The sequence below is a fragment of the Chiloscyllium plagiosum genome, unplaced genomic scaffold (assembly GCF_037043375.1).
Source record: "Chiloscyllium plagiosum isolate Xiang-an unplaced genomic scaffold, Cpla_swu_hap1 HiC_scaffold_1, whole genome shotgun sequence".
Taxonomy (NCBI): Eukaryota; Metazoa; Chordata; class Chondrichthyes; order Orectolobiformes; family Hemiscylliidae; genus Chiloscyllium; species Chiloscyllium plagiosum.
In genome coordinates, this window is record NW_028270139.1 from 18945694 (window position 1) to 18969548 (window position 23855).

General features: G+C 40.3%; 1 protein-coding gene across 1 annotated transcript in view; it reads right to left on the minus strand.

The window, feature by feature from the left end:
- Positions 1 to 1624: 1624 nt before the first annotated feature.
- Positions 1625 to 23855, minus strand: part of cpe (carboxypeptidase E) — a 110478-nt gene continuing 88247 nt past the window's right edge. The window contains exons 6-9 of the mRNA XM_043698482.2: positions 15342 to 15481; positions 12526 to 12625; positions 5421 to 5539; positions 1625 to 2952 (exon numbers count right to left, since the gene is read on the minus strand). Of these exons, the coding sequence (XP_043554417.1) occupies positions 2854 to 2952; positions 5421 to 5539; positions 12526 to 12625; positions 15342 to 15481 (458 nt within the window). The 3' untranslated portion in view covers positions 1625 to 2853. The remainder of the gene's footprint in view (positions 2953 to 5420; positions 5540 to 12525; positions 12626 to 15341; positions 15482 to 23855) is intronic.

The window sequence follows — 23855 nt, forward strand, 5'->3', positions numbered from 1 at the left end:
ATGCATCCTGAAATAATGACAATGATAGGTGATGAATTGGAATCACTGATGCTATCTCAGAATAAAAAATATGCAGTCAGCATTCAGTGTAAGTATAGCGTACTCCATGTTGCAGTACCTAGTACTAATTGTCATCTAAATAAACAACTAACTCAAATAAATGTGAAAAGAGGTGCTTCCCTTATGGCTCAGTGAGTAGCAATGGTTCATTCTCAAGTAACATTAAGCTGGTGGCAGGAACACTCCAAGTGACCTTGGTGTTTAGGCTGGTTTCTCATCATGTTGGGTTAGGATAAGATCAAGCCGCATATAAAGAGAATATTCTTTCTAGAAATAGAAAGGGAAAAGATTAGCAAGGAGAAATGTCCACCCACTACAGGTGTACATTTATAGTGGTTAATGTGGAAATGCCATAGAAACTAAACCAGTTACTTTGTCTCTCTCTTCACAGAAGACAGAAAATCTCCCAGAAATATTAGGCAACTAAGGGACTTGTGTAACTGAGGAAATAAAAGAAATTAGCGTTAGAGAAAAGATTAGCTGGACTGTAGGCTGATAAATCTCTTGATACAGAGAAGCTTCATCCCTGGGTTTTGAAGGCAGTAGCTTCAGAGAGAATGGATACCTTGATGGTTACCTTTCATAATTCTATAGATTCTGGAAAGATTCCTATTGACTAGAAAGTGGCAAATGTGACTCTATTGTTTAAATAAGGTAGGAAGAGGGAGGATAGAGAACTGCAGACCTGATAGCATGACATCAGTCGTGCATAAGATGTTAGAATCTACCATAAAGAAAACAAAAACTCAACATTGAGAAAACAATGGTGATACTTGGCAGAACCAACATGGGTTTATGAAAGGAAATCATGGCTGACAAATTGGGAATGTTGGGAGGATGGTGTTTACAGTGTAGGTAAAGGAGAACCTGTAGGTGTAGATTGGGATCTCAGAAGGCTTTTACTAAAATCCCAAACAGGAGGTAACTCATCCCTGTGTTGACAAAATTGTTTTATGAGAAGATATTGAGAAAACTGGGTCTACATTCTTCAGAGTTTTGAAGAATGAGAGGTGTTCTTATTGAAACTTCAAATCCTTACTGAGCACGACAGGGTGGATGTAGATGAAATGTTTCCTCAGGCTGGTCACTTTAGAATCAGGAGTCTCTGGATAAAGGGCAAGCCACTAGAAATGAAGATAAGGAAAAATATCTTTACATGGAGGGCGCTGAATCTTTGGAATCTCTACTGTAGAAAGGCTTCTGGACACTAATAACATTAAGGGATATTGTAATCAATTAACTTCAATGCCAATTTCTTGCATTATGATCTAATGAATCACAGTGCAGGCTGAACAGCCTACTCCTGTTCCTATATTGTAGATTGAGATTTTTAAAAATACTTGCAAAGTTCAATAGGAACAAAAGAGAAGTTGTACAGCTTTAATCAGAAGGAACTTTTCCAAATCAGCAAGTGTTCCAGTTATAGGTAACTTTAACAATTAAATTGTAATGGAGGATCTCTACTGTATTTTGTATTTTTGATTAGGATACTGATATACCCAATGTAGTTTATGTACAGAAAGCATAACCAAGCATGAACAAATAACAAGAAAAAACAACCCACTGGGCAACATTTCATCTTTATTACTAAGACAATAAACAGCAAAACCTTGGACAGGTTAGTATACTTTTACTTATATAAGGACATAAATATATGCAGCAGCTTTGCTCATCTACTTCTGAGGTAACACTGTAATGTTCAACTTTAGAAACAGGACATAATATTACACCCCAACATTGTTTTAATGCATGGAGAATTATCCTGGTATGATGGTCTGAAATCACTTTCTAAAATAAATGAGACACTAATATCATGAACTTTGTACTGTTAGACAGTTAAACAGACAGAGCATGTCAGATTCCCATTACAATCATATGGACAATAAAACTACTGTCCTTAGTTTTAGCTAACTGCAAAATGAATTTTTAAGAGAACACATCAACTGCATCATACTCTTTACGCACTATTTAATACATTTACATTCCCTAAAATGATAAGTTAAACCATTTAATTATTTCTTCTTACTGGGCAACAGTGTGAATTTCATACACACAGTTGAAACTGCGCTGCACAATTAGTTTCACAATCTTGAGAAGAGTAAAATAGTTTTGTCTCCCAAGGGCTCAGTTTGAAAGTTTCGCAATTTGCGGTGGAAAGCCCCATTTCTGTTGGGTTGATTAAGGTCATTTATATGTCATGTTCAAACCATTACAGAACATTAACATCTTCATACACTAAGCAACAACAACTCTGCAATTCACAGCCAACATGACGTGCTCCTATCCTTTTACCTCAATGAAATCTTGGATAGACGTAACCCTTCACTTTGAACACTTTCAGTTCCATACATTTGTGAGCACATTACACCCTTAAATTATAAAATTACATGATGAATGCAAGTATTTGTCTTCCATTCCCTTCCAAACAAGCCCTGATACGTTGAGTCATGACACATTATTTGGGATCACTAAATGAATTATAACAGGGATACAAAGACACATTGACAGTGACCACCATTATCTACAACTGTCTAATGAGGAAGGAAATTAATTTTTGAATAAGATGAGCAAAATGGAATCTCCACCAAATGGCAGCATTTATTTCAGCTGAAGAGGTCGCTCGATAAAGGCAGGTGGGATACCAGATTATTCACCTCACATAATGTCTTCACTTCCTACTGTACTCAAATAATATTAAAACACAGGAAAATAATTTGACGTCTAAAAAAGAGATTGCAATGCCACCCACTTCCCATTAAAGCATGTGTTTGAAAAGGAGCAAAAGCCTTCTGTTTAAAAATTCAGTGTTTCGGACATCATCTTCCACCATTCCATTATTTCTGCCTTCTCCTCCTCTTTTCTCTCAGAAAATGATTCAAGAGCAAAATCAACCTGCAAAGAATCAGATCAAATCAAATCAGAGATGTTTGCTAATAACATCCTTAGCAATATTCACTCTTCTACAAAAACGTAGGAAAAGAAAACACCAGCTCGTCCAGAGGTTTGTCCCACAGCAACATCACATGACTTCTACACACCAGACTTCTTTATAACCTTTGCATTCTTTATAACCTACTGGATTTCTGGAACTGTGGAAATGAAACGCATATCAAATTTGGTCATCATTTGATTACAGTGAAATAAACTTCACAAGATAAGTATCTCAAGATGATTCAAACAAGCATAACCACAGAATGGTTATGAAAATGTCATATAGCAGTTTTTGATTAGTCAAATAAAATTCCACATTTGCCAATTTACAAGGGTTGAGCCTATTTAGGTTAGGTGGACTGGCCATGCTAATGTCCAAGGGTGTGCAAGCCGGGTGGGTTAGCCAGGAAAAACGCAGGGTTACAGGGATAAGATAGGTCTGGGTGCGGAGGGTTGATGTGGACTCAATGGGCTGAATGGTCAGCTTCCACACTATAGGGATTCTATGATTCTATTTAGTCCAAGCAAAGTGTGAGAGGCAACTATGATTTGTAATGAAAGAATGTTAAAATTAATTAACTTTACTGAGGAATGGGTGATGTCAGTTCCAGAATGCTTCATTTCCCTTGGACTATTACACCTTTCATATAGATGCAAGATCCTATTGCAGGTACAGGAGGAAAGGGAAAAAGGAACTCCTACGGTATGGAGATCAGGCCTTGTCACTTCAACATGGGGGACCAAATATGGGTCAAACAGAGATTTTAATTGCGACAATACTTGCAGTGGAGTTAAAGCAACAATGCAACAGATTTTACTTATTGCGTCATTCATGCTAACCCTGAATGAAAAGGTTTATAGTTGGCAATATGTTTGATGGGTGCTTGGCATGATACGAGCTTTTTATCCACATTATGAATCCTGTTGCAAGCATGAAATCACTGGACACTGGAAACTGAGCGGTCCATGGAAGACTTTTTCTAAAAACTGGAAGAACTGCAGATACTGGAGATCAGAAACAAAAACAGAAATTGCTGGAAAATCTCAGTAGGTCTGGCAGCCTCTGTGGATGGAAATCAGAATGAACATCTCAGATCCAGTGACCCTTCTTCAGAACTAATGATAGCTCGGAAAAATGCAGGAGATAGGGTGGGGTGAGTGGCTAAGGAGAAAATGATTGGTAAAGATAGAGCCTAAAGAGAGAGAACAGTTGGACAGACAAAGGAGTGGTTAATGGTCAGCCTGGGAGAATGAATAGATACTAATGGGGACTAACAATACATTAACTATGTAATAGACATTTGATGACAAGACTTAGTGTGTCGGGGTTGGGTAAGGACATGAGGGAGTGCCCCAAGCCCCTAAAATTTATGAACTCAATATTCAGTCGAGAAGGCTGTAGAGTTCCCAAGCAGAAAATGAGGTGTTGTTCTTCCAGCTTGCACTGAGTTCCACTGGAGCACTGCAGCAAGCCTGAGACAGAGATGTTGACCAGGAAACAGGGTGGTGTGTTAAAGTGGCAGGCAACTGGAAGCTTGGTGTCATTCTTTTTTGCAGATAGAATGTAGTGTTCTGCGAAGTGGTCACCCATTCTATGCTTCATTTCCCCAATGTAGAGGAGACCACACTGAGCTGCGAATGCAATAGACTAGATTGAGTGAAGTGCAGGTAAAGCACTGCTTCAACTGGAAGGCATGTTTGCGCCCTTGGATACAGAGGAGGGAGGAAGTAAATGGACAAGTGGTACACCTTTGGCGGTTGCAGGGAAAGGTACCAGGGAGCTATGGGAGGGGAAGGTTTTTGGGTGGGTGTTGGGAGTTAAGGAGGAGTGGACTACGATGTCATAGAGGGAATGGTCCCTGCGGAAAGCTGACGGTGGGGGGGGGGGAAAATAGGTGTCTGATAGCGGCATATCACTGGAGGTTCTGGATGTGGATGCTGGCAGGATGGTAGGTGAGGACAAGAGGGACCCTATCACTGTTGTGGGAGGGGAGAGAGGCCAAAGTGCGGAAGATGGGTCAGGCCCAGCCAAGGGGCCCTGTCAACTACAGCGCTGGGAAATCCTCAGTTGAGAATGAGGGTGGACATTTTGGAGGCTCCCTTGTCGAAGTTGGCGTCATTGGAACAAATGGAGAAACTGTGAGAATGGAGTTTTTACAGGAAGTAGGGTGTAAGGATGTATAGTCATGGTAACTGTTGGAGTCAATGGTTTGTAATGAATATTGGTGACCTTCCTATCCCCAGAAATGGGAACAGAGATGTCAAGGATGGGTGGGAGGAGTCAGAGATAACCCAGGTGAAGGTGACAGTGGGACAGAAATTGGAAGCAAAAATTGATAAACCTTTCCAATTTTTCAACACTGAATCTCTAAGTTAACAGGAGAATTGTAGAATGAGTACAGAAATACAAGCAAATAGTTGAAGCTTACCGGTACGGCTGGACTAAGAGGAACTGCCACTTTTTTAGTTATTGCTAGATATCCTGGAGCAGAAGCTGTGATTTTATAGTTTCCAGGAGCCAAAAGCCTCCAGTAATCACCATCTTTTGCTGAAGGGAAAGAACAAATGTGCATGAGTGACCATTTTAGTGAAAATATGCAGACTGACAAATGCCTCAGAGCTTTAGACAGCGTTTGCAATTCACATATATATCCCAAGTCTTCTTCGTGAATTCAAGAGATTTTCAACATGAATGATCAGTCATACATGTCAAGAACAGGCAAGTGTTCTGTACAGCTAAATATCCAAATATTAAGTAGCAAAGCAAAGCTTCACAGCACCAGGGTCCCAGGTTCAATTCCAGCCTCGGGCGACTGCCTGTATGGAGTTTGCACATTCTCCCAGCGTCTGCATGGGTTTCCTCTGGGTGCTCCGGTTTCTTCCCACAGTCCAAAGATGTGCAGGTCAGGAGAATTAGCCACGCTAAATTGCCCATAGTGTTAGGTACATTAGTCAGAGGGAAATGGGTCTGGGTCAGTGTGAACTGGTTGGGCCGAAGGGCCTGTTTCCACACTGTAGAGAATCTAACCTAATCTAATCCTCCAAAGTCTGCATGAGTAACAAAATTGAGAGCATTTTCCTAACAAGAATAATAGGATTCAAGTTCAACATAAGCTGTGTGTTTCCATTAAAGGTTCATTTCAGCTTCATGTAAGGCAGAGAAATAACCATATCACAAAGCCTGTTCAGAAACATCTGTCACCAACACCCTCCCTCCAGTGTCCTACATCCATTGCAACCACAGTATCATTTAGAACAAAAATAAGTAAAAATCAAGAAACACATTTGAAGACTGTTGACTTTTTTTTTTAAAGCTGACATACACCAATGCAAGGAAATTTCTTTTTGAAATGTTTTACAGACAAACATAAGATTATTTAGGAATAGGAAAACAGTATCAGGTCTGACAAGCCAGTCTTTTCTTAAAGGAGCAGCCATGGCACAGTGGCAATGTCACGTGATTGGGAAACTTCAGAAGTCCAGTCTAATGCTCTGGGGTCAGATTCAAATCCCACAGCGGCAGCTGGTGAAGTTTAAATGCAATAAAATCTGGAATTAAATGCCAGTTGCTTGGTGACCAATGTCAATTGCTGTAAAAACTAATCAGGTTCACTACTGTCCTCCTTCAGTGAAGGAAATCACCTGCCCTTAACTTAACTGGCCTATATATAGTTGACTAGGCGGAGGTGGGTACTGCAGATGCTGGAGATTAGAGTGGTGCTGGTGCTATTTTGGGCTTTTGTCCGAAACGTCGATTTTCCCGTTCCTCGGATGCTGCCTGACCTGCTATGCTTTTCCAGCACTACTCTAATCTTGACTATGTGTAGTTGATTCTTCATTGCCCTTTGAAATAGCCTAAAACCTCATCAGTTCCAAGCTAACTAGAGATAGGTAACAAACACCCACTTCCCAAACAGGAATGAAGAAAAAAATAATTAGAACATAAAACTAGCATCAGGATCTACAAGCCTAATCCCCTCTAAAATAAACATTTCAGCTCAGTTTTTATTGTCATCACAATTTTAATTTTATTATCACTTATCTAGCTCTTAAATCTATCTACAACATGGAAACTTCAAATGTGCTGGAACACTTGAGTGAATCTCCACTCATCCAGCATAATTTTGGTAAAATAATCGGAAAATGCCAGACAAAATGGTGTCAAAATTGTGCTGACGAAGGGTCACTGGACTCGAAGTATTAACTCGGTTTTTCTCAACAGACCTGCTGAGTTCTCTGACATGGTTTTTATTTCAGGTTTCCAGCATCCATAGTCCTTTTGTGCTCATGTCTACATTGTTCAGACTGATTTTGCAGGATGCGCAATCTTCTATAAACGTTTTGATGGATGTGTGGAAGATTCTTTCTGGAAGTTGCTTGCAAGGCCAATACTCTTTTAGGTGCAAATCAATTGTCCTTCACTTTCCTTCTTAGAACGTCATACATAACTTGTAAGTTTGTGTTGAAGTATTAGCTAGAGTAAAAACTATAAATTTGCATCCTTGTACACTAAGTGTTAGCTCTCATTGCCCTATACAGCTATTAAGGACATGCTTTCATGCAACAAATTATGGATTTCCATCTCCACAGATGCTACTAGACCTGCTCCATTTCACTCAATTCCTGGTTTTGTTCCGATTTCTAGCATCTGCAGTTTTGGCTTTTGTTATTTTGTTTCTTGGAGTAATAGGCTAAAGTAAAAGTGGAAAGAGTTGCAGACATTAATTGAAAAGATACAGTGGTCATTAACCTGATCTTCGAACACAACTTTCTGCTACACTTTGGCTATATACAAGTGCAGATTTGCTGCAGTCACTCCCAAATGAGATCATGCTGGAAAGTTAACCAATGTTTCACAACAGCTTACAAATCATCTGCTCTTTAGCACTCCCCTCTCTTTTTCCACCCCCGGCAGATGTAAATATTAATTTATCACGAGACCATGCTTTACAACAAGTATAAGTGAGGAGTTAAACAAAACCTGGGATAACTGGATCTCTTGCAAGTATACTGAGAGGTGGATGTGAAGAGATTGGATTATCGAAAGGAAACACAGGGACAAGACAAGTCTCCAGGCCATTTCCCAGACATTCTGATAGCAACACATCATCAACAGAATGCCTTCATGTCTGTCCAGCCTTTTATTATCCCTCACAGCTGGAAGAAACAGTCACAGCCACTTTACTGAAATGTTTAAAGCCATCATCTATTCATGGATACTGCACTACATCCTTTACGCTCAGGGAATTAGTGTGCAGTTTTCATTTTCAGTCAACTTCCAGATATTCTGATATATTGACTGTAAAGGCTGATTTTTCATTGGAAGAAAGTTAGAGCCAAATGATGAAGATCAATTGGTTAACACTTGTTAGCCGCCGAGATGTCAGTGCAGAAAACTGTTCCTGAACACCTGGGACAAAGAAGAAAGTCCTGTTGATCTCAGGGATACTTCCATCGCTTCTGTCTTCAAGAAAGGAGGAAAAGTGAACATTGGAAACTATCAAGGAACCTCCCTTCTCTTCATCGCCGGGAAGATCTTCACCTGAATCCTTGCTAGGTAGCTTCTCCCAGTCTGAGGAAATTCTTCCAGTGTGGCGTCCTACCAAACCATGGAACTATGGATATGATTTTCACTATTCAGCCACTCCAAAAGGAATGCCAGGAACAACACCAGCCACTCTCCACGGCCTTCATCGATCTGACCAAGGCTTTTGACTCAGTCAACCAGGGACGACCCTGTAAAAAGCCAAGATTAGAGAGAGGTATTGGAATGACCTGATGAAGGGCTTTTGCCCGAAACGTCGATTTTCCTGCTCCTCGGATGCTGCCTGACCTGCTGTGCTTTTCCAACACCACTCTAATCATGATTCTAATCACCAGCATCTGCAGTACCCACTTCTGCTTGTAAAAGGCCAGCTAGCCGAAGAAGTTCATCAACATCTTCCACAACAAGATAGTGGCAATTGTCATCACCGACAGTAATACAACAGAATCCTTTGAGATCAAGACAGGGGTCAAAATAGGGAAGTGTCATCATTCTCACCATTTTCATTGTCATTATCCTTCACATTATGAAGGACAAGTTTCCCAGTGGTGTGGACACGGTCTACAGGATGGACGGGAAACCTTTCACCCTCAACCTATTGAAAACACCATCAATGTCACTTATAGAACTTGATTATGCAGACAACAATATCATCTCTGCTCTCTCCACAGATAATCTTCAAGCCTCACTTAATGCCTTTGTGAAAATATACAAAAGAACGGTCTCAACGTCAACCTCAAGGAGACATCCACTCCTTTACTGACCCTGTCCCAGGTCAAGTTCCAATCCATCCCTCCACTAAGATCAATGGAGAAATTCTCCCAATGTGGAACATTCCCCTGCTAGGAAGCCAACTTTCTGCCCTTGCTCCTGATTTACAGCACCCGCAGTTCTTTCAATTGTTATTCGACTGGAAAACGGCTCAGGGGATCTGACAGCAATTGTGAAGGAAAATCAGAGTTAATGTTTCGGTTTCACTGACCTTTCCTCTGGTTTGTCTTCACAGATGCTGCCAGCCTGGCTGGGCTTTTCCAGCAGTTTCTGTTTGTGTCCCGTGTTATTCCAGTCATTTGGGTTGTCTCCAGCATCATCTTATTATCAATTTTATGTCATTATCTCTCTGCCTCTTTTAATCAGATTATAGGTCATCCCTTCGGTTGTTATTCAGCTGTCTAACTGACTAGTCACACTGTCTAACACCCTTCGTCACCGGCACAGACTACTTATTTGACACTCCACTCACAGCATTTGTGTGATCTTTTGATCTCTCTGCCTATAAATTCGGTTTTGGAGTTACTGCGTGAATCCATGTAAGACTCTGTTAACTCATTCTTTTAATATTAGAATCACTCTAAACATAATGGCACAGACAGCAGAAACAGGGGGCTAACATCCTCAACACATTATCTGGGCTGACACCAATTGTCACTTGAGAATGTAACTTTTAAAAAAAGTTTTGCAATTTACATATGAAAGAAATGTAATTTGTATTCAATGCCTCCATTTTAAAAGCCCATGAGTCCAAATACCTTTCTAACCATTCTCTCAACCCATCATTTGGAATTTGTGCACACATACCATCAGATCTGTATATTTCCTTTAAAACCATTTGGTTTATTTTATATTGCCACTCCTCTTTCTTCCAACTACATTGGATTGCTTCACACGTCTTTTCAATAGATTTCATCTGACCTTCCTGCCTATTCTACCAGCCTATGACCCCTTGAACCTACGTCTATCCTCTAACACAGTTCCTTAAATATGGAGACTAATACTGTTCACAGTACTCAGATCTGGTCTCACAAAGGCTTGTACATCAGAAGCATAACATTTCCACTTTTGTATACAATTCTCCTCAAAGTAACCAAAAAAGTTCTATTTAACTTTCAAATTACTTGCTGTATCTGTGTTCTGACCTGCCATGAGGGCACTTAGATCTCTTGCAGCTTCTCACAATTTCATATTTTCCCACACTATACTCTGTCAGACCTTTGCCTGTTTACTTAACCATCCATATCCCTTGTTCAGCTTCCTAATGTCCTCTTCACAACTTAAATTTCCTAACTCTTTCATCAGCAAATTTAGCAACCATACCTCAATTTCCTTCATCCAAGAGATTTACATAAATTATAAAAAAAGTTGACGTCCCAGCACTGACTTTTGTGGAACACTACAGAGGAACATTGATTATCCGAATTTCTGATTATTCAAAGAAGATTTCAAGGTCCTGCAAAAATGTTACATCAAAGAGGTAAGTGTATTCAATTTACCTGGACTGAAGATGATGTGAAAACACAGGCAAAAACAAAGAAACACAGGCAGCTCAAGCATCAACGACTGGATATTTTTTAAGTAAGGGTTGTTGCACAGCACTTCATAAAACTAAGTGTTTTATAGTAGTCCTGTCACTTTACTGGGCCGGTCATTAAAAAAAAACAGCCGAGAACATAAACCCACGCGTGGTGGTACTTCAGTGGAGGATAGACTGAGACACTTGGGGCTGTTTTCATTAGAGAAAAGAAGGTTTAGGGGTGACTTGATTGAGGTGTACAAGATGATTAGGGGGTTAGATAGGGTTGACAGTGTGAACCTTTTCCCGCGTATGGAGTCGGGTATTACAAGGGGGCATAGCTTTAAATTAAGGGGGGGTAGATATAGGACTGAAGTTAGGGGTAGGTTCTTCACTCAGCGAGTCGTAAGTTCATGGAATGCCCTGCCAGCAGCAGTGGTGGACTCTCCCTCTTTATGGGCATTTAAGCGGGCATTGGATAGGTATATGGAGGATAGTGGGTTAGTATAGGTTAGGTGGGCTTGGATCGGCGCAACATCGAGGGCCCAAGGGCCTGTACTGCGCTGTATTCTTCTATGTTCTATGTTCTATGTTCAGTCTTTCTATCATGTTCCCAGAAACTGACAAATGTTGTTGCAATTGTAGAAGCTGTTTAGGACCTTGTTTAATGCTATCTTGACCACTCCTTGCCAAATGCTAACGACTGTTGCATTTTTAAAACATTTTCTCATGTTATCATTGCTTTATTTTGTTCATCACGTGAAATCTGTGTCCTCTTGCATTCAATACATTAAAATTATAGATTTAAATAAATTCTCCTATAGAGCACAGCATTAGATCAACATGGCTTCCCTTATTTAAGTTAAAATCGATTATCTGAATAATTAATTATCTGAACGAAATTGTGCCTGCCTATCTCGTTCGGATAATCGAGGTTCCTCTGTACTTGTTGCACGTCACCAACTCAACAATGATCCATTAATGCTCACTGTTTCATAGTTGTGCGAAAATCTTACTCCTCCCCCCACACAATGAACTTTTATTCCCTGAAAAGCCTTTGAGGTGGCACCTTATCAAGTGCTTTCTGAAGATACAAATCCCCCTTTATTCACAGAAAATGCTACTTCCTCATGAAGTCCAATAAATTCATTGAACATAATTTCCCTTTCACAAAACTATGTTGAATTGCCTGATTACCTCAAGTTTCTCTAAGTGGCTTGCAATTAACATTTTTAATAATAGTTTCTAACATCTTCCCTATGACAAACATTCTGCCAGTTTCCAGCTTTTTGAATAAAGGCGTTAGGTTTGTTATTTTCCACTCGAAAAGAGCCTTTCCTATGGAAAGCTAAAACCAATGCATCATCTATCTGACAGCCATTTCTTTCGAAACCCTGGGTGGAGGATGAATTCCATCAAGACTTGTCAGTCCCATGTATCTGATCACTTATTTGATGCAAATTTTGATAACTCTATCTGAAGCCTTGATAGCTGCAGGAAATTAAGATAACAAACAAATATTGATTGATGGGGAGGCTTGCAAAGGAAGAACACAAGGTTTCTTTCATGGAAGTATCCACTAACGAATGCCATTAAATAAAGATTCCATCAGTAAAGACGGAGTTACAGCCAAACACACAGGAGTTGCTTTGTTTTTACAATTTAGGAGGCAAAATTAACTTTAGAATTTCATACATACCAGAGGTGATATCATGATCTATGCCTTCCACGGATATAGTCGCGTTCGAAATTGGGTTCCCATGAAGGTCTCGAATAAAGCCTTTAACACCACGGTGCACCTGAAACAATCAGGATTGTGTCAACAATATCCAATTGCATCTATAAGTCTACACCTGGAGGGAGGTGTCAGGCAGGAGAATTATTTATGAATTGTACTAAATATTTCAGCAGACATTTGTATGAGGACACCAGCAAAGTGTTGGAAGTGAGGAAAATACATTCCCGCAAAAGTATTTTTGTTTTGCACTGCATTGGATAATGTTCAAATTACATAGCAGTAGAAAAACAAAAGGAGACAAAATTAAAAATCACACAACATCAGGTTATAGCCCAACAGATTTATTTGGAAGCACTGCTCCTTCATCAGGAACTACCTGATGAAGGAGCGTCGCTCCGAAAGCTAGTGCTTCCAATTAAACCTGTTGGACTATAACCTAGTGTTGTGTGATTTTTAACTTTGCACACCCCAGTCCAACACCGGCGTCTCCAAATCGTGATAGCCAAAAAGACAGCTTAGAGCCAAAATTGTTCTGTAGCTCTGATTAGATCCTTATACCGATACAGGATTAGAACAACCTTATTCCAGCAGATGAAAAATCAGCACAGATCAAAATGTTGTGGGTGCGTTACATTCAGAGGTTATGTAAATGTAGTTCAAGTATTGTTTGTCAACTTTCCATTACTAAAAATAAACCACATTTAACAGAAGAGACAAAATCGGCAGTGTCATTCATTACATAACTACAGCCTTTTGGAAATAATATATTGGTCCTGATGTTTGCCACCAAAGTGAGCAGCAGGAGTTGGAAATAGCAAACTGGCTTCTGTTTTATGGGTTCCATTATACCCAGTGTTCTCTTTGGGGAATGGGTGAGGGTTTGTCAGGCTCACAAACTCTTAAAGCAAAATATAGGTAACACACAGGCCCCACACATCCCCATGGCACCTCAGATTTCCTCAGCATCCAATTACTCCCTCATCCTCAGAGGCTTCTTCCACACCAACTTATATCCCCAATCTTCCCTTTGCCCATCAATGTCCTTCCACATCAATTAATGACACCCTCCCATCAACCAGACCCCTCAAAATAGCTACCTCATACCCCCAGGCAATCTCCAAAATTACATCATATCCCCTATGCCACCTCCCATGCCAGTCACCCAGCATCCACCATGAGCCATGTGGAGATGAGGAAAAAGTAAACTTCTAACAAGCGAATACAGCTCTTACTCATTTCATATTTTGTGAAAATTACTACCAATTCATGTGACTTATTCAAAGCTTTTGAATCTTCAGTGTTCTGTTAACAAAAACCAAAAAAAACTAATAAGTCCCCACATCAAAGATGTCAAAAAGTCATCAAAAAGTCCTTTAATAACCTTTTAAGCTATCAAAATATGAAGTGCTGAGGTAATGTCTTAAAGCTTTTGTTGGAAAAACCCATCTGGTTTCACAATGGCCTCAGCTTTAATAACAGGCCTTTGGAAATGTCAATTTTGTCTACATCAAAAGTGTTTCGGTCTTTCCATCAATCAGCTGAAACCACACTGCAGTTTTGGACCTTTGAAGCAATCAATTTTTAAAAAAATTAGCACAAATATCAAATGGCCTTTTGAATTTGATCTTCCCATCTTGGGAAACCAGTTCTGTCCAAAATGGGAGTAGGATCTCTCAATCCACACTCAGCCTTTTTGAAGAGTCTTTGCAGTTAGCCCAACTTAGTGAAATACAAACAATGAGTAAAGTTCATGTCATACGCCTGTACACTTGTGAGAAAGGTTGACTATGGGGAGATGGAAGCGGAGGTTAAATGACTTTCTTTGGTGGTTTCTGTACAATCAGAGATTGTCTCATCCCTGGGTGTGTCCCTGGAAAAGCAATAAAATGTATTTTGGGGACAGTTTCTTTGAAGAGACAATAGAATACAACAGATTACCTAAACATTACTGGCCAGGCAGCATTTATTGCCCATCCCTAATTGCCCAGAGGGCAGTTAAGAGTCAACCACACTGCTGTGGGTCTGGAGTCACATGTAGGCCAGACCAGGTAAGGATAGCAGTTTCCTTCCCTAAAGGACATTAATGAACCAGATGGGTTTTTCCAACAATCGACAAGTAGACTCTTAATCCCAGATATTTTTTTAAAGCAAATTCCACCATCATCATGGCAGGATTTTAACCCAGGTATCCTGAACATTACCTGGGTATCTGGCTTAACAGTCCAGCAATAATACCACGAGGCCATTGCCTCCCCTAAAGTTTAGGTTAAGTGCAATTGTCATGGGAAATGTTGAGTAATAGGGCAGGGGAATGGGTCTGGGTGGGATACTCTTCAGAGGGTCAGTGTGAACACACTGTAGGAATTCTCTGATCTGCTACTTTTAGCTACATGCTGCTTTTTTCATAATCATCTTGTGTTTACCTGGTGCCTATTCATGAAAACATTTCATCTTTTCAATATCATGTTGCAGTCCTGCCACTAGATGTTGCACAATGATATGCTTTTTCTTTAGGTTTGCGTTAACCACAGACTGTAGCTTCATCCTTTACACTAGTCTGTGTATTCTGAAGTATCCCGCATAAACGTGTGGCACTGCATCTCTATTGATCCATCACTAAACGTAGTTTGCCAATTCACTTTGGCCAGCTCTGCTTTCATGTCCCATAATGCAATTGAGGGATCATATAAGGAGGCATTATTTTATATCTCTTCCTTATCTACTCAGAGTGACACATTTTAAAATCATATCACCATCTATTTGATATTTTCACTAACCTGCTTAATGTAATTAATGAGAGAGTCTTTATTTTCTGCCCAGTACTGTGGGAGTAAGTCTTCTGGTGGGAATTTCTGGCAGCTTAGTTCCAGTGTGATTTCAAAGCAGTTGCTGCTCAGGTAATTGAAGTCTTGCATACCTGGAAAATAATAAATTGCAAAGATAGAAGATCTGACTGGGGCATATGGGGACAAATGGAAAAGCGCTTTGACTTGGAAATACACCATGCAGATCAGGAAAGCTGCAGGTTCCATTCAAGCTAAGTTAGTTGATCAGAAACAGGGGCCCAGTCAACCTCAGTGTCCCCACATTAGTCTGGAAAGGGTTCTAGATCTTCCTATCACAGGAAACATTCTATCCACATCCAACATGTCAAGACACCTCAGGATCTTATATGTTTAAATCAAGTCACCTCCAGCAGATATAAGCCTACCCTGTCCAACCTTTCCTCATTAGACAACATGCCCTTTATGGTATCAGTCTGTTTAAACTTCTCTGAATTGCTTACATGCTTCCGTAAGTAAGGTGACCAATACAATTTCCCGGAGTTCCTCTCAGCCTTCCAGTTCCTGATTTACAGTTGCTTTTGGGTTTATATACATACTCTACAGCAAAAACTGATGCAAAATATATTTCAATTCATCTGCCACCTCTTTTTTTCATTATCAATTGTCCACGCTCATTATTTATTGGACCAGTATTCACTTTGACAATTTTTCTCTTTTCAAAATTCTTATAGAAACTCTTACGATCTATTTTTATACTTTGGTGAGCATTCTCCCATACACAAATGTTTCAGACCTTACAAAGTTTTTGGTCAATTATTTTATCCCTATAAGCTGTCCAACCTTCTGACCTGCCACTAGACATTGCACAGTTGTATGCTTTTTCTTTAGGTTTGCGTTAACAACAGACTGTAGCTTCATTCTTTACACTAGTCTGTGTATTCTGAAGCATCCCACATAAAAGCGTGGCACTAAGTTTGCCAATTCACTTTGACCAGATCTGCTTTCATGTCCCATAATCAATGACCCTTATTTAAATGACACCTCTTCTCTTTCACAAACTGAATATAAAATGTAATGGTACTACAGTCAAAATTACCTTGAGATGCATTAACTGTGGGATCATTAATTAAACCTATCTTGATGTACAGTATCAGGTCCAGGAGGATTTGTCATATGAGGAGCAGTTGAGGATTTGGGTTTGTACTTGAAGTTTAGAAGTTTATATTTCTTTAGAAGGGGAATCTCATTGTAACATGCAGAATCTTACTGAGAGGCCTGGATAGGGTGGACCTGGAAAAGACGGTTCCAGTAGTAGAAGAGACTAGGATCTAATTCGAAGTTTAGAGGGTACAGCTTCTGAGTCAAGGGACGACCCTTTAGAATCGAGATGAGGAGGAATTTCTTCAGTCAGCGGATGGTGAATCTGTGGAACTAATGGCTGCAGAGGCCGAGTGTTTCAGCATTTTTAAGACAGAGCTCTTGGTTAGTAAGGGGATCAAGGGTTATAGGGAGAAGGCAGGAGAATGAGGTTGAGAAACATATCAGCTATGATAAGTTGTGGAACAGACTTGATAGGTCAAATGGGCTAATTCTACTCCCATATCTTATGGTTTACCTCTGGTCTAGTAAAGACTTCTCTCTGATCAGCTCCAGAACTACCTCAAAAACACTCTGAAGTCCTCATCCAGGTTGGTTTTGCCCACCTGACTTTTCCCATCTATATGAATTAATTAAAGTTTCCTAAGACAATCCATATACCTTTCTGACAAGCTCACATTATGTTTTCTTGAATGTTCCATCCTATTATGTGGTTACAGTTAGGGAGCCTCTACACAACAGAGCATCCATCAAAGTTGGTTGCCTTCTTGCCACTGAGTTACAATATCTTGGATTGAGCACAAGAATCTAGGCTGAAATTACAGTCCATCACGGAGACCGTGCTGTACGGAATGGACAGGTCTGACGTTTAGTTAACACATTTATCTGAGACTTACACCTGTCTAATTGGATTGAAGGAAATGATCCCAAGGCATTATTTTGAAGATTGCATTGATGTTAACTGCCATTCCCGGTCAATATTTATCAACATCAGATAAAACAAAAATACATTGGCACTGAGATGCAGAAAGATTTGAGTGTTCTAATGCATGAAACATGGAAGGTTAGTATGCAGGCACAGCAAGTAATCAGGAAAGCTAATAGAACATTGTGTTTGATTGCAAAGGGAATTAAATATAAAAGTAGAGAGGCTTTGTTTCAATTATATAGGCATGAGTGAGACAGTATTTTGAGGATTTTTTTAAACAGTTCTGAACCCAAAAACTTACCGATGGATGTTAATGTGAATGAGCGGAGAAAGGCTAGACAGGCTAGAACTGTATCCTCTGAAGCTTCAGAGGTGACTTAGTTGAAATAATAAGATCCTGAGGGGTCCTGACCAGGTGGATGGTGAAGGATGCTTCCTCTGGTGGAAAAATCCAGGTTTGGAGGTCATTGTTTAAAAATAAGGTGTCGGCCATTTAAGACAGAAATGAGGGGAAGAGATTCTGGGGATTCAGTGGTTCTGAAATTCCCTTCTTCAAAGGCAGTGAATATGGAATCTTAAATATTTTTAAGGCAGATTCTTGATTTCCAAGCTGATGAAAATTATCAGGGATAGGCAGGACTGGGGAGTGGATGTTGGTTAGAATCAGATCAGCTGTGATCGGATTGAATGGTGGGGCAGGTTTGAGGGACCCAGTCTTGTTCCTTGATCCTTGGATTGCTGGTTGTGGGAGTTGTTGTGTGTAAATTGGCCATTGTGTTTCCTTCATTTAAATAGTTATTATACTTCAAAAGGATTTCATTGACCTTTCCTCTATTTTCAAATGTCCAATAAACAAACGCATGAACTTACAAATGCAATCCCACACAGAGATGCAATTTTAACTATATTACATATGAATGTTCCCTGCACTTGTGAATGACTACTTTAGATTGTTTGCAAGTCAATTTGTACGCAAGTTGGAATACAAAGCAGGACAAATATAGAATGAGTTCTGTTCTTGAGTATGTGTTTCTTTTGTTTTCCACAGATCCCGCTGGGAAAATTAATCTTTCCTACCCTAGATTAATGTGAGGCAGACTTTATCATGTACCAGTTAGTAGTCACTGGGGAGGGAGTAACAGTACCTGTAAATTGAAACTAGGTAAGCATAAAGGGAGGGCATAATAAAAAGTTGACAAGTAAAATGATGGAAAACTTAAAAAGAGGACTCTTAAATAAGAAAGCAGAAAAGTTTAAAGTAGGAAAATATATGGCAAATTCAAGACCAAAAGATAAGTTAAACTGAAATACAAAAGATGGTTCTTATGAGGTCAAAGCATAGGAGAAGAAAGCTCACATTGTAGCTAAGAAGCAGTGAAATATTGGATGGTATAAGCATAGCAAGAGAGGAAACGTAAGAAGTTTACATCTTTGGAAGAAATTAACCAGGCCGTGAAATGTAAGAGATGCAAGGAAAGAAACAGCAGAGACTCTGATCCTCATTTTCCAATGCTCTCAGGCTATATACATAGCCTCCAGGATAACTGGCATCCATTAAGGTTGTAGGATTGCTCAAAATGCAAGGAAGGGACAGACAGAGAACATACAGGCTTGACAGCCCAACTTCAGAGGTGGGAAAATTATTGGAAAAACATTTCATGGATCATTTAAATCATCATTACAGAAGCAAGGATTGAGCACAGAAACTAAGAGCAGGAGTAGGCCATTTGACCCTTCAAGCCTGCTCCACCATTTAATACGGTCATGCCTGACCCTCTATCACAATGTCATATTCCCACTCTCAAGGATAGACATATTGGAATTGTTCAAGGAATTTTGTGTGTAGTTTGACTGTATTTTGTAACCAGGAACTTTGATGAGAGTAGTGTGTCTGATGTGGTCGACATGGACTTTACCAAAATTTTCGACCACGTCCCTCAGGCCAGACAGACCTGAACAGTAACAGCCAAAAGGAAAATAGCAAACTGGATCAGAATTGGGTAATCGCTGATGCGTGGAAAACGGTTTCCTGTGGGATTTAGAAGGACATAGAACCAGCTGTCTTGCTTTTTATGACATATACCATTTACATGGATGTAAACCAACATGACTGAGCTTGAAACCATTACAAAAATTGGGCCTATGTTTGGCAGTGAGGAGGAAAGCTGTAAATTTCAGGAGGATATCAATCAATAAAGGTAGGCAGAAAAGTTTTAACAAATTTCAATCCAGAGAAGTAGAAGCCTTTATTTGCCTTCTCCAAATGCAAGGCAATACACAATAAATGGTAGAAACTAAGAAATGTCGAGACACAGAATGGATTTCACAGCTCACTGGAGATATTACAGGCAGATGAAATGGTTATAATGGCAAAGTGATATTTTCCTGTACTAGCAAAACTTAGTTCATTATTGTTATTATTAGCTGCGAGATTATGCTAAAACTGTAGAAATGTAACAGTTCTTGAACGACAGCTAAACTACTCCACAGTGTTCTGGTCAGTGCATTACAACAAGGATGTGAGTCATCCAAAAAGATGATTTATGAGAATAATACCAGGAACATAGACTTGCAGTTATGAGAAAACATTGAATACATTGAGGCTTTGGAACAGAGGAAGCTGAGGAAAGGTTTAGGAGCTGTGTAGAGTATAAAACTAGAAGGAGATGGGGGATTGGAAGGACAGATTTTGCTAAGCAGCAAAATTACAGCACAGATTGAAAGTGATTGGGAAAAGAATCAGAGAGGTGTTGTGGGTAATTTCTTAACCGAGAGAGGGAGTTGGGCATCTGGAACCCATTGCCTGAAAGGGTGATTGATGCAGAAACCTACACGTATTTGAAAAATACTGAGCTACGTAGCTGATGTGCATAAGATGCAGGGTGATGAATAAAAAGCTTGAAAGTGGATTCAGCTGTAGAGATACTTTAAGCTATCATAGGTGGGCTGGATTTTACACTGAGGACAAACTGCTCACACCCCTATATAACTGTCCAGAGCAAACAGCCTCCATTTAACTAGGTCTCCCTGGTTTAACTCTTTTGGGCACTGTCCTTTAACTCCCTCAGCCCCAAGAAGGAAGTCCCACCTCAAACAGCTGCTGGTCAATCAGATAACTGATGCCTCTGCTCACCAGCTGTGCCAAACAAAAATGGTACCCACTATTGCTACTACAGATAGGGCAGGAAATACCATCAGCAGCAGACTTGGACATTGTGGTAAGTCTAAGATCTGTCTGAGGCCAGGCTGACAAACTCCAGTAAAAGGGATGGTGAGGTTCACATTTGAGAGACAGGATGGATGGTGGCATCTAATTGACGCAGAGGGCCCAGAATGGAGGCAACCCCCCCACCCACACCTACAACGGGTTGCACATTGAGCACATGCTTCTCCTGCTACTGGAATTGGAGTAATAGAGAAGTTTTTAATCATGCATCAGATGCCAACTTTAAGCATCACCTGAGCTCCATGCTGATTATCACTTTCCTGAAGAAGGGCTTATGCCCAAAACATCGATTCTCCTGTTCCTTGGATGCTGCCTGACCTGCTGCGCTTTTCCAGCAACACATTTTCAGCTCCATGCTGATGATCCAACAGATGCCCCTCCTACCATCCATAAAATCGTGACCCAAATTGGGAGGGTGTGTGGACTCGTGCCAGGTACAATTCCACTTGCACAGCACCAAAGCAGTTTATTTGCCTGCTTCCCTGCCTGCAAGTGGCCCCCAAAATACACCCGTCTGTGCCAAATAGCTTCCTCAGCTGAACATCATTCTGTGGGTTTCTGTGTTTAAATACATCCTGAATAGTAGCTCAGACAATGCTGTAGAACCCTTACATCTGTTCACTCACATCAAATCCTGTCAGTATCCAATCAATTTCTCTTTGAAGATGCCAACAAATGTCCCAACCCATAAGCATCAATTATGGCAATCACTGATGCCGATGTATTTGGTGGCTGTTGCAATGGTAAGCCTACAAATCATCTAACAGTGCACACGCATTGCTGAATTCCCTTCACAAAAACATCCATTGGTGGAAAATGGGTCAAATAGTAAATGCACTGAAAGACTGCCAGCAGTTCTCAATAATACTGTGTTATGTTTCAGAAGTATTCGTTGCAATGTAAGGCATTATAACAAGCCTATACAAAAAGCATCACTTTCCAGTTAAGGTAATTTTTTCCATCATTCTTTGCCCAAAAGTAAATTTGGAACAGATTTGATATGGCTGGCAGTGATTAGCCTGCTGGAGGAACATGCAATTTGCAATAGCGCAACAAGCAAAGCTAGTGTTTATAAAGATTATGTTGTCATCTGTATCGAGCTGCATCATATTAGTCAGGAGCTGTACAAATAGGCCTGAAACATTCATTGCTGTCCAATGTGACACACCCACCTAAGAAAGCATTACATTTCTATGCAATTCTACAACACTTGAAGTAGCCTGGGTTGTGTTCCAAGTCAGTATCTTTTCAGATTAACACCTTCTGATCCTGCAAAGTAAATGGGGAGGTCAGTTTCTGTTTCATCTGTGTTCCAGGTCTCCACTTGTCCAAGCTGAATCAGATGCTTGCCACAAAACAGCAGCCCTACACAGAGTTTGTTTTTCATATAGGCACAAGAATGCCTTTCTTTCGTGCCCCCATGGATTTTGCTTCCAATCCTTCGTCAGGAAAATCATTACCAATTGCAATATGCTTGTATTGTTATGACTGCCAAGTTGAAAATATTTTTATGTTTTTGGGAATGTCTCTTTCACTTAGAGTGAAACGGAGGGATGAAGGTGGGTGCTGTGACCCATTTGGAGTTCTGCCCTGTGAGTAGTTCGGGTGGGTTGGTGCATGATATTCATACCTGCTGACAATGGCAAGATATCTGCAATGATTATGGGTCAACTACTAATATTCAGCTCTGTGAAGGAGACCTTCAGAATGTCAAGTTTCATAAGAGGTTATATTTGAGACAATTAATTTAAATCGAAACCAATGATGAAGGTGGCGGTTTAGGAAATAAGTAATTAGTGTATCTGCCTGCATACAAAACACAGACTGGCCAAACTGGCCATAAACAGGTCCAGGCAGCGAGCCGTGAAGGGGGTCGTTAGGGCCGACTGCCTGCCCCTCTTCTGCGGTTACGTTAGGGCCCGGGTGTCTCTGGAGAAGGAGCATGCGGTGTCCACCAACACCCGTGAGCTGTTCAGGGAGAGGTGGGCACCGCAGGGAGTGGAGTACTTTATTTCCCCTTCCAACTCTATTTTGATTTAACCCCTGCCCCCCCTTCACTGTTTGATCACACAGCATTGCCCTTTGATATGAAGGGCACTGCTTGTCACTGGCCACTCGGGTGTTTCCTTTCTTCCTGGTGGTGGGAAGTGAATAAAGGTGTGTACACCTTGTGTCTCTCATTGTGTCTCACACCTGCGCGCGCGCACACACACACACACACACACACACAACATGGGTGATGGGGAAAAATAAGCACTACCGCAGTTAGGCGGTAATATGTGCGAAAAGAAGAAAAAAACAAAACCCATACTGGCACAGTCTTGAGCTGGGAAGGGGAAAGATTCCTAAGCAATATTTTGTGACCTCAGAATCAGATCAATCTTGTGAACTAACAGAAACAGGTCAGTCTGCAAGAATCTATGGGAGTGGGGGGACAGAAATAGACAGAGACACAGTCTGTATTATTCATCAAGCAGAATGAAGATGGCAGTCCTGTACATGCTCAGCTTACAGAACTACAATCCTTAAGGATGTAAATGAGCACAGTAGACACAGTAGTATTGGCTAGAGGAAGGAATCTCCCCATTAATTCTCATCAGGCAAGTCAACTGGGGAATTGGAAAATACTTGACAAGAAAAGGATAAAAAAAGCAAGCCATCATTAGCTATGAGTGCCTTTCAACTGGCCCCTTGATAATGAAGTGACCACCCAAGGGACAGAATAAAGTATAAATGTGAAAAATAAGCACAACCGCAGTTAGGTGGTAGTGTGGGGGTTAATTTAAAAAAAAAAGGAGTGTCTTGAAAAAAAAAGAAAAAAAACAGGAGTAAAAAAAAAAACAGGAGAGTCTGTTCACTCAGAGCTGGCTCTGAGCAATCTGGACTCTCCACGTGTAAATAAAAGGGTGGCTTGCTAACGGGATACCGGGCTTTGTGGAGGTATTTCAGAAAAAAAAATATTAAAAAATAAAGTATAAATGTGATGGAAGACAGGAGGGATTTTCAGCCTTTATTAAAGTTGGAAAAGTGATAGCCGAGTGATATTGTCACTGGACTAGTAATCCAGAGACCCAGATAATGTTATGGAACCCTGATTTGAAACCTGCTATGGCAGACAGATAAAAATCTGGAATTAAGAGTTTAATAATGACCATGAAAAACCGATTGTTAATTATCAATAAAACCTATCTGGTTCAGTAATGTCCTTTATGGAAGGAAATCTCCTTTTCTTATCTGGTCTGGCCAATATGTA